The sequence below is a fragment of the Babylonia areolata genome, chromosome 21 (genome assembly GCF_041734735.1).
Source record: "Babylonia areolata isolate BAREFJ2019XMU chromosome 21, ASM4173473v1, whole genome shotgun sequence".
NCBI lineage: Eukaryota > Metazoa > Mollusca > Gastropoda > Neogastropoda > Buccinidae > Babylonia > Babylonia areolata.
In genome coordinates, this window is record NC_134896.1 from 42,321,972 (window position 1) to 42,334,471 (window position 12,500).

At 47.0% G+C, this 12,500-nt stretch overlaps 1 protein-coding gene across 1 annotated transcript in view; it reads right to left on the reverse strand.

Annotated features, from left to right (window-relative positions):
- Positions 1–5,017: 5,017 nt before the first annotated feature.
- LOC143296275 (uncharacterized) overlaps positions 5,018–12,500 on the reverse strand; it is a 13,724-nt gene continuing 6,241 nt past the window's right edge. The window contains exons 2-5 of the mRNA XM_076608116.1: positions 10,150–11,226; positions 8,970–9,152; positions 7,261–7,368; positions 5,018–6,725 (exon numbers count right to left, since the gene is read on the reverse strand). Of these exons, the coding sequence (XP_076464231.1) occupies positions 6,570–6,725; positions 7,261–7,368; positions 8,970–9,152; positions 10,150–11,217 (1,515 nt within the window). The 5' untranslated portion in view covers positions 11,218–11,226 and the 3' untranslated portion in view covers positions 5,018–6,569. The remainder of the gene's footprint in view (positions 6,726–7,260; positions 7,369–8,969; positions 9,153–10,149; positions 11,227–12,500) is intronic.

The following is a 12,500-nucleotide window of genomic DNA, read 5'->3' on the forward strand; positions in this document are numbered from 1 at the left end:
CTCTATTCCAACTTCCACTCACCTCCTCTCCCTAACTCCCCGCACAGCCCCCTCCCCACACCACCCCTTTGTCAATGGACAATGGGCCTGGCCACAATGAACCACTCGTTCGTTCGTTAACTCCTCACATCTTTAGAGAAGTAGGGGTGGGGGGCAGGGGGGTGGGGCTGGGGGGTAAGAGGAGGAGAGAGGAGGAGGGGAAGGGAAGATAAATGTTGCAGGTATAAAAGTGGATTGTTCGGAAACCAATTCTGAACCTAAACACACACACACACACACACACACACACACACACACACACACACACACACACACACTAATAACATCGATGACGACGGTGAGGGAAATGACGGTAAAAGAAACTAAAAATGATGAACTGTCGATTATGATGGCAACAGTTAACAACAACATCAAAACAAGACCCGGACTGATTTAACGGCTCACACACACACACAGTCATAATTATGACTCACACAAACAAAAGCCCTCACACAACTGATAGAAAAGATACAGACTTACACCTGTTTCACATGCATGACGAAGCCTACCGCTGTGCGTGTCAACTCCAACCTGCCACATGTCCGCTAACTTCAGCTTTGACTCATTGAAACTGACTGTGTATTCCTAAGTCATTTTTCCAAGTTTCCCTAAAACGGTCTGCCAATGCTACTGGGCAAGCTGGCATCACAGCCCCCCACCCTTAAAAAAACACACACCCAATCACTGTCACAGCTGTATCGCCCCACCTCACTCTCTCCCCTCTGCACCCCTACACCCATCCCCCGCCGGGGATACCCTATATTGTGTATATGGTGCATGTCAAAGACGTTAATGTGTAATGTACCTGTGACCCCAAGGAGGTACATGAAACTTCTTGCCTTGCTTGCCTACGTAAGACAGGATTAATCCAACACATTGGTACTTTCTTCACACACTTATCATAATGACTTCAGTTGCGCTTCACACTGAGTTGAAGAATCCAAAGTGAATTTCGGGAATCGGCAATACTCAAAGTCAGTCAAAAACAACAACATGGGAAACGTCCTGAATGAAACAAACAACAATCATACCAACACATAAACAAATGACGTGTGTTCGGACTGAGCTGACAGCCTCGGGTACTCCAGTTATTTACAGGTGAGCCGTCTGCGAGGGTGTCCTTTTTGGGCTGCAGAAATCAAAGAGAAAAAAAAGAAGAAGAAGAAAAAAAAAAAAGAACTGGCTGGCCGTAGTGAGAGGATTTCTGGAAAAGCGAGGAGAACTGGCTTGCAAGCTGAATAAAAGCGGAGTGAATGGAATACTGAACTGCATTAAATAGCGAAAAGGCGAGGGAACTAGGAAATAGTTATTTTGGGAGGTGGGTATGCGAGTATGGATGTGAGCATGAATGTGAATGTATGTGAGTATGTATGTGAGTATGTATTGTTGCTACCAGTTGTCAACAGCCCAGGATGATTTCAGCTGGTCCTGCCAGTTGTCAACAAAACGAGGTGATTTCAGGTTGTGTGTGTGTGGGGGGGGTGGGGGTGGGGGTGGGTGGGGGGGTGTCTGAAAACTAGGGAAGCAGAAAAAACAGTGACACTGAGAGAGAGAGAGAGAGAGAGAGAGAGACAGAGAGAGAGACAGAGAGAGATGTATGTGAGGGGTGGGGGGGTCAGGGTTAGAGGCGAGGTACTGAGGGTGGATAGAACATACATCTCTCCCACTTCCGTCTCCTCATCTCCTCAAACACACACACACACACACACACACACACACACACACACACACACACACACACACACACACACACACACACACACACACACCGTCACACACACACACACACACACACACACACACACACACACACACACACACCGTCACACACACAAACGACTAATGCCTCTGTATCCAAAGCAAAACATGATGTCCCCAACCGCCCCAGAAAGGAGCAGATCGAATTTCCAGCGACCCACAACCAGACACACATACACATAAAGGTATCCAGGCAGCTTTGCCTCCGTCCGGACCCCCCACCCCTACCCCCACCCCGCCCCCTTTGCCACCTCACCATAAAAGGCGATGAACAGAAACTGACAATGTTCACGTGACACTGGGCCCATTGGCTTTTTTCGCCATATGTAGACACACACACACACACACACACACACACACATACACACACTTGTCTCGTGTCAAATCCATCCAATGGTGGTAATGACCAACTTAGAGCAGCGAGAACTGAGCCCCGTGCAAGTGAGCGGCGAACACACAAACGTCTTCCATTACTAAGCTGCAGTTTTAGGATTTCGGGAATTCCCTTTTGCTTCGCCGCCAAGGTCACCTCCCTTTTCCATTTCGCCTGTTTCACAACATACTGCAATGAATGATTGGCGAAGACACATACCCTCTGTGTGTGTGTGTGTGTGTGTGTGTGTGTGTGTGTGTGTGTGTGTGTGTCTGTGTGTGTGTGTCTGTGTCTGTGAGTGTACGTGTGTGTCGCTGAGTGCCTATGTATGTGTGTGTGTTTGTGTGTGTGTTTGTGTGTGTGTGTGTGCGTGTGCGTGTGTGTGCGCCCGCGTGCGTTTGTCGGGGGAAGAAAGGAGGGTGAGAGAGAAGGGAAGGGGAGGAAGGGAAGGGGAGGAAGGGATGGTTGACTGACAAGCCGACAGACGGGTTGTGAGAGAGGTAAAGAAACGAAAGTATATTCTGTCAACTCGGGTAACACCATCCCCATACAAGGACAGGGGACAGCACCCGTCACGTGGCTGATGTCACGTGACACACACACACACAGGAGACGATGGGACTGGGGCGGGGAGGGAGGGAGGTGGTAAGGAATGAGGAACCACAATTTGCTTTACTCCCGGTGATAGTGACTGATATATATATATATATATATATATATATATATATGTATATATATTTGTCAGTGTGTGTGTGTGTGTGTGTGTGTGTGTGTGTGTGTGTGTGTGTGTGCGTGTACATGGATTAGATTAGTATATTTCATATCGGCAGGACAAGACCCAAACCGATATAATTTAAAAAAATATTCCATACCTTGTGCATTTTCATACTTAGATCATTATTATTTATAGTTTTATCATTTCATCTACTCGCTGATACTTATATAGCGCCGCCCCTTCGGTCAGAGACCAATCCCTAAGTGATTTATAAACATGCAGTCATTAAAAAAAAATTGCACAACAGGCTGCCTCCCTGGGACGAGCCGATTGACAGCTGCCTTTATTTTGTATTTTGTATTTTGTATTTCTTTTTACCACAACAGATTCCTCTGTGTGAAATTCGGACTGCTCTCCCCAGGGAGAGCGCGTCGCTGTACTACAGCGCCACCCATTTATTTGTATTTTTTCCTGCGTGCAGTTTTGCTTTTTCCTGTCGAAGTGGATTTTTCTACATAATTTTGCCAGGAACAACCCTTTTGTTGCCGTGGGTTCTTTTACGTGCGCTAAGTGCATGCTGCACACGGGACCTCGGTTTATCGTCTCATCCGAATGACTAGTGTCCAGACCACCACTCAAGGTCTAGTGGAGGGGGAGAAAATATCGGCGGCTGAGCCGTGATTCGAACCAGCGCGCTCAGATTCTCTCGCTTCCTAGGCGGACGCGTTACCTCTAGGCCATCACTCCACTTCATTAGGCGCTCATCATCCGCTTCCTGTGTATTGCAGTCAGGCTTCAATCATGCGCACACACTGACACACAAGTACATTAGAGTGGATTTTTTCTTCGTGATTTGGCTGGGACTATATTTTGGTTGCCGCGGGTTTTTTCAACTTCCGCTAGGTCCACCGATTCTGAACCACACACGGTCGCTATCATCACAATCAGTGGCGTGGGTTGGGCGGATAGGAGGCTCTTCCAGCACTCAATAGCACGGCCTGGTCTTACACGAACGAGGACGATGTCAACACATCAGTCATTGAAAGGCTTCGTTCAGCCACACTGAAACCAGTACTGCAAGGAAAGTAATCCGGGGTCAAGTACGATTCCCTTTTTCTTCTGTTTTTTTTTTTTTTTTTTTTTTTCATGGACCTGTAAGCCATTGTCAACACTCAATTGTTGGCCACCTCGTAACTGGTATTGTATGTTACATACACTCAAACTGTTATCAATTACACACACACACACACACACACACACACACACACACACACACACACACACACAGAGTGGGGCGGAGAGGTGAATATGACTGTTCTGCAGTTGTTTTTTTCCCACACCTCAGTTCCCTTTTCTGTTTGTTCAGTGCATCTATAATGTGACTTCTCGGCACAGGAAGGCGGGGCCCTGTTCTCTCCTTCCCCCGTTTTAACAAGTTATCCCACCCGAAATGAGGCACCCATTGACAGCGTGCTGGAGTGAGGAGAATCAGTGTGAAGTGTCTTTCCCCAGGACACAGCACCATGCCGACACGGGGCCTCGAACCCTGACCACTGCTGAACACTGCATCAAAAGTTCAACGCTTCGCCGACACTGCTATGGCGCATCTCAACTTCTGCAGTTAACTCCTCAGCAGCCCCCTTCCCCCCTCCCCCCCACCCCAAGACCAGCATATAAAACGAAATTCATTGAAATGGTCAACATTATAAACTCAAGTCAAATGTTTTTGGCTCAAATGGTTTTGGCACACACAGGCACCCATACTCTGTATGTGCCGACGAAAACAACAAAAACAATGTTTCTGGTTGTGGCGGGTACAGTGGGAGAATTCAGAACGTAACTCAGAAACTCTCAAACACATCCAATCTCATATCAAATATGTGAAATGACGTAAATGAAACTACCACTAATATACCACTACTGATGCTGCTTCTACTGCTGGCGCTGCTGCTACAGCTGCTGCCCCAACAACTTCTACTACTGCTACTTCTACTACACATCCCAACTATAAAAGAATGGATAAAAACGATTTGATGCCACAAGACATGAACATACAGATTAAATGGAACAAAACGAGACACTTTTTCAAAAAGAACTTGACGAATGACTTCTTTAATTAATTTTCGAACATATTCGTAATAAAAAGCAACAGAAAAAAACCAGACTTAGAACATCTGAACCACGACAGTTCCAATAATCTTTTCTCCTGCACAGCATGTATAAAACAAAAAAGTCAGCTGACTAGCGAATATGTCAAATACTCTTCCACAACACAAAAATGTTTTAGTCTGTTCCAAACCAGGAAACAAAGCAACATGAAACAGTGTGAACCACCTGGCAGCCTTTCCGTCATGTCCAGGGTCTAACAGCTCTATCACTGATGCCTTGCCCCAAGACCCTCAACACGCCTTTATCGGGTCACGTCAACTCTTCTTCAAAACAATCCATCAGTGAACAACATGGCGTGACCAGTAAAATCTCTCCATTAAAAAAAAAAAAATCAAAACCTGATCGTCCGAAGATAACTGTATGATAAATGCGCATTACCTCGAAAATCATAGCACCTTAATAAACACAATATGGCTGAAAAACAAGAACTCATTAATCTAAAATTTCAGTCAGGATATACAAAACAAATAATTGTTCAAGACTGGAAATCTAGTGGAATAAAGATTTCAAGAAAACAAGAGAGAGAGAGAGAGACAGACAGACAGACAGACAGACAGAATGTGAATATGAATATGAATATTTATTCAGATTTAGCCTAGCCCCATACTGAGGGGGCTAATATAAAAGAACAAAATACAAGAACTGAGTGAGATAGGGGAAAGGAGGAAGAAGAGAAATATACAACAAAACGAGCACTGTTGTGTGCCTGTGGTTCACGAAGAGTGACAGTTCCTGTTTGTTGTCAAATGCTTCCAGACAATAGACCGACACAGTGGTTCCAGCGGGCACTGTGCCACGCTGTCGCCGAACAAGGTCACTGGCCGAGGGAAACGATCCTTCAAACTATCGCCTGAGGACATGGAGATCCCAGAACAAGATTGCTTCGTAACATCATCACTGCAAGATGTCAAGTCCTCTGGATGCTGTATAACTCAGCTGTCAAAAGACACCAGGGTCTGTACATGTTTGTGCCATTGCTTCAAATTGCCATCATCGTCAGAAGACATAACTATTGTCAGGGCATCATAAATCCATTTATAATACCATAACATCCTCACCTCAAAGCATTGTATGGCTCCACAACGTTGTCAACAGACAGCAAAGCTCTTTTCTGTACACATCGACAGCACTGCCATCGGAAGACATGTGGCTGGTTACATCATCAAGACACATCTTTGTAGGCCGTTTGCTCAATGATAACATCATAATCATCTCAAGACATCATAACGCTTCAGGCAATACATCATGTTTGAGGATAATACTTCACCAACATCAGGCTAACCAACATAACCTCCAGACTTTGCAGGACGAACCATCAGAACCACAGGTCCTGCCGCCTCGCTGTCTGCCTACCTCGGCGGGGGCGTCTGGCGGAGCGTGGCGCTACCAAAATGGCCGCCGGCGGTAGGAACCTCCCTTGGTGATGACGACAACGACGATGCTGCAGAGACAGTAGGGAACAATGACCACAGCGTCACCAGAAAGTGGCGTTGATGAGGACGGCGGAACAGCAGGTTAGGTGTCAGTGGTGGTGGTGACCGTGGTGGGGGTGGTGGAGGGAGTCAGCAGGTTGTTTTGGGCAGCCCACTGACGGATGTCAGCAATCTGCTGCTTCAGAGATCTCTCCTCCTCCTTCAGTTCCCTGTTCTTCTCCTCCAGCTCTTTCAGTGTCTACATCAGAAAAAGAAACACACACACACGTGAAGTCCGTATGAGCAATCCCAACCAAAAAACAGACAAGTGCCGTAAGTTGGAAGCAGGAATGACTTCAAAGGGAACGAAACGTGAGGAGGGCAAGAAACCCGGTGTGGTCATTGATCTTTATGTGTGTGTCCTCTCTCTTCAGCTGGTGTGTGGAAAGCTGTTGTTACGTTCAGTTTAATGTAGCAAGTTCTGCTTCTAAACAGATGTACTGCCTGACAGTCTGTGTTGTGTTGCTGATGTTATGCACAGTCCACACTTCTGAATACCAGTATTATGACGGACATTACCCCGTGAAAAGATGAAACTGCAGACAATAACTTTGTTAAGACTGATGGGCCAGTTAGCCGTGAAAGTTTTGGGGCTGTTTGTTGTTGGTTTTTGGGTTTTGTTGTTGTTTTAGCTTTGACACAGTGATAATCGAAGACATGTAATCATTGTTAACTCTCTCTCTCTCTCTCTCTCTCTCAGTATTCCTATCTTACGTCCCAGACAGCCCACTTACCGTTTCCTTATCCTGTTTGAGTCGTTTCTGTTTGTCACGGTAGACTTTGGCGCTGATACATCCGTTCCTCTTCCGTCTGGCCACCTTCTCCTCCTCGTCTGGCCGGAGCTGAAAGGCAGTGGAGGGGGTTAGTCATCATCTTTACACTTCATACAGGACTGAAAGGCAGTGGAGGGGGTTAGTCATCATCTTAACACTTCATACAGGGCTGAAAGGCAGTGGAGGGGGTTAGCCATCATCTTTACACTTCATACAGGGCTGAAAGGCAGTGGAGGGGGTTAGACATCATCTTTACACTTCATACAGGGCTGAAAGGCAGTGGAGGGGGTTAGTCATCATCTTTACACTTCATACAGGGCTGAAAGGCAGTGGGGGAGTCATCATCTTTACACTTCATACAGGGCTGAAAGGCAGTGGAGGGGGTTAGTCATCATCTTTACACTTCATACAGGGCTGAAAGGCAGTGGAGGGGGTTAGTCATCATCTTTGCACTTCATACAGGGCTGAAAGGCAGTGGAGGGGGTTAGCCATCATCTTTACACTTCATACAGGGCTGAAAGGCAGTGGAGGGGGTTAGCCATCATCTTTACACTTCATACAGAGCTGAAAGGCAGTGGAGGGGGTTAGTCATCATCTTTACACTTCATACAGGACTGAAAGGCAGTGGAGGGGGTTAGTCATCATCTTTACACTTCATACAGAACTGAAAGGCAGTGGAGGGGGTTAGTCATCATCTTTACACTTCATACAGGACTGAAAGGCAGTGGAGGGGGTTAGTCATCATCTTTACACTTCACACAGAAACAGACAGACAGACAGCAACAGACGGAAACAGACGGACAGACAGACAGAGTTCAGGGGGCTGTCGCTTTACCCTGCTGTTGACGGTTTCCTCAGTTTGTTTGTTTGTTTTTATTTTGCTTTATTAGTCACTTCGCTGCTTGACTTCACCTGTATCATCTCTGTCCTGCTTTGCTTACGTACCTGGTGAATTTCTCTCTAGCCTCACTCACCTGGTGACTGTCTCTCTGGCCTCACTCACCTGGTGACTGTCTCTCTAGCCTCACTCACCTGGTGACTGTCTCTCTAGCCTCACTCACCTGGTGACTGTCCACCTAGCCTCACTCACCTGGTGACTGTCTGTCTGGCCTCACTCACCTGGTGACTGTCCACCTAGCCTCACTCACCTGGTGACTGTCCACCTAGCCTCACTCACCTGGTGACTGTCTGTCTGGCCTCACTCACCTGGTGACTGTCTCTCTACCCTCACTCACCTGGTGACTGTCCACCTAGCCTCACTCACCTGGTGACTGTCCACCTAGCCTCACTCACCTGGTGACTGTCCACCTAGCCTCACTCACCTGGTGACTGTCTGTCTGGCCTCACTCACCTGGTGACTGTCTCTCTGGCCTCACTCACCTGGTGACTGTCTGTCTGGCCTCACTCACCTGGTGACTGTCTCTCTAGCCTCACTCACCTGGTGACTGTCCACCTAGCCTCACTCACCTGGTGACTGTCCACCTAGCCTCACTCACCTGGTGACTGTCTGTCTGGCCTCACTCACCTGGTGACTGTCTCTCTAGCCTCACTCACCTGGTGACTGTCTCTCTAGCCTCACTCACCTGGTGACTGTCCACCTAGCCTCACTCACCTGGTGACTGTCTGTCTGGCCTCACTCACCTGGTGACTGTCTACCTAGCCTCACTCACCTGGTGACTGTCTCTCTTTGAGGGGAAGGCGGAGACGTCCGGCACGGCCTGCCCCTTGTTGACGTAGTCCAGCTGCAGCTTGGTCTTGAGCATCATCTTGGTCAGCAGGCTGGGGTCCCCCCGCTCCACCACCTGGCGGGCACAGGCCAGCAGCTCGTCGTCACGCACGTCCTGCAGCAGCTTCTGTCGGTCATAGGGCACAGAGCTCAGGTCATGGGGCATAGGTCATAGAGCACAGGTCATAGTGTGAGGGGCGTGACCTGACGGGGCTTTGATGATTATGGCGGTCATGATGGTGATCATGTTGATGACAGTGACAATGACGATGACGACGATGTTTAGGGCGATTTTGATGACGATGTGATGATGATGATGGTGGTGTTGATGGTGATGCTGATGTTCATGATGATCATGATAATATTAATCATCATTATAATGATGATGATGATGACGTTCTTTTTTTTCTTTTTCTTTTTCTTTTTTTTTGATGATGACGTTCTTCTTGTTGGTGATGATAACGACGACGAAGGTGACGATGTTGATAATGATGATGATGATCAGACACACACAAAGGATGAGGGTTATCACCTTGACGTGATGTTTGTGGTGACGATGCTGCTGCTGATAATGATGGTGACGACATGATGATAATGATGCTGACAATGATGATAATGATGCTGACAATGATGATAATGATGCTGACAATGATGATAATGATGGTGACAATGATGATAGTGATACTTACAATGATGATAATGATGCTGACAATGATGATACTGATGGTGACAATGATGACAATGATGGTGACAATGATGATAATGATGGTGACAATGATGATAATGATGATAATGATGATAATGATGCTGACAATGATGATAATGATGGTGACAATGATGATAATGATGGTGACAATGATGCTGACAATGATGATAATGATGCTGACAATGATGATAATGATGCTGACAATGATGATAATGATGGTGACAACAATGATGATAATGATGGTGACAACAATGATGATAATGATGGTGACGACATGATGATAATGATGCTGACAATGATGATAATGATGCTGACAATGATGATAATGATGCTGACAATGAGGATGACGAGGACCACACAGTACAGAATGAGGAGGGTGTGGGTGACACACAAAAAACAAGACAAGTACTCCACTCACCCTATTTTCTTCCATGGCGTCTGTTCTCTGTGCCTCCTGCTCCACCAGCACACCCCCAGGACTGATCCCGGACCTTGGTCTCTCCCAGGCCTCTGGACCCCCCTCACCCTTCTCCTCCTCCTCCACCTGGGGCGTCACACCCTCCGCCACACCCTTCACCTGGCTCTCTTCCACACAGCCCTCCACCACAGCACCAATGTCCCCGTAGTCTTCGAGATACGACAACACAGAGACGGTCGACAGAGGGCGGGGTGGGTGTGCAGGTGGTGGTGGTGGTGGTGAAGGATGAACTGAGGGCCATCCCGGGAAGTCCAAGCCGGAGAGGGAGGAGGGTCCTGGCGTGAGGGAGGTGGTGGTGGTGGGGGTGGTGGTGGTGGGAGTGGTTTCCAGGGAGTAGTAGAGACTGTACTCCCCACAGCCAGTGTCCGGCACGGACAGGGGGCAGCCAGGCACCTCGCCAGGGTTGGACAGGGGCCGGGCAGGGTAGGACACCCCCGGGGACCACCCCTCCACCCACCCTCCACCCGCTGCTGCTGCTGACGAAGGACCGACCAGCCCTCCCCCAAAGCCGTCGTCCAGGAAGCTCATGTCCTCCGCTTGGTCTGGGGAGGGCGGGGGGAAGTTGTTTGAGTGGGGGCGGGAAGGGTAGGACCCCACCACCGGTGACGGCCCCTCCCCCTCCCCCCCAGTTCCTGGTGAGGAAGGTGTGGCTGACCCTGTGGCTGTGGAGCTGAAGACAGTCGTCACCTCCAGGTCAGGGGGCAGGAGGGGGAGGGACGGGTAGAGGGGGGTGGATGAGGGGTACAGGGGGGCTTCCAAAGAAGGGAACGTGTACGGGTGGGGGTGGTGACCGTCCACCTCGTCCATGTACAGACCCTGGTGGTCATCAGACGTCGCCCATAATGTCTCTCCTCCTCCTGAGGGGTAAGCCTGGAAGGACTGCACAGCCTCGTGGTAAGGAGGAGGGGGAGGTAAGAAGGATTCCTCCTGGAGGGAGGAGGTGCTGTCATGTCTGCAGCGGCTGGCACACAACTGTTGCTGCTCTCTGGCTGGGCGGTGTGTGTTCATTCTGGAAACCTTCAGAAAACATGAGACAAAGTCTTCATTCACGGCTCACGTGTGATTCCTGCCGCATAACATCAACACTGGAAAGGCTGACAGTGGAGGGGCGCAGGATGGGGAGGGGTGCTTACCACTTCACCACTGGTATGTATGTATGTATGTATATATGTATGTATGTGTGTGTGTATATATGTATGTGTGTATGTTTGTATTCATACAGAATTCAACCGGTTTTAATCATGTACATCGTTGTTTTATTCATAGTATGATATTTTCATCTGTTCTCTTACTATGCTAATTGCTTTGTGATCATTGTATGAGATTAATCAGCATTAACTTTGTATTTATGCGTTACATGTTCCTTATGTATTCATGATGAATGACTGAAAGTATGTGATCATTACATGTGTATTATTTTGTGTGTATTCATGATGAATGACTGAAAGTATGTAATCATTACATGTGTATTATTTTGTGTGTATTCATGATGAATGACAAAGTATGTAATCATTACATGTGTATGATTATGTTCATTGTCCAAAAGGTCCACATCAACTCAGCATTTTATGTCTTTTTTGTATTCACATTGAATGACTGTGATTTTCGTGTACTGTTTGTGTAGCATATACCACAAATGAATTTCTCTTATTGGGATAATAAGGTAATATGTATGTATGTATGTATGTAAGAATGTATGAATGTATGTATGAATGTGTGTGTCTTGTGTTTATATGTGTATAGTTTGCTAGGTACAGTTTGGTGTGTATATGTAACATTGAATTATTATGTATAATATCATCTGATTTGTAAAGTATATGGGGCAGTTTTCTAGAGAGAGCGCTTCTTAAGTGTCCATTATAAATTACTATTGTTCATATTATCATCTTTATTGTTACCAGATTCAGCGGCCTCCTTCGCCCCCTTTCAATTATATGTTTTTTTACGAATTATCAACTGAATGCGTGATTCCGACAGTAATAAACTTTTCAGGCAAGATGGCTTTCTTCACGTTCAACAGGCAATAGTTGTACGTCCATTCACCCTAATTCACAAACCTCCTTATAACATTCGAATGCAGTAAATACGTTGTTGGTGTAGTCAGTGTCATTCTGTTTGTTCTGTCCAAAGTTTGTGTTGCGGACAAGAGATGAAATGCTATGTCGTATTTAAACCCCAAAACAAACGTTCTCGCAACAAACCGGAAACGACACAGTAAAAATCTTGCGGATCCGGAGACTAAAGGAAATAAACCATTCACGATCCATACATGTATAGGGCTTAATCTGGAA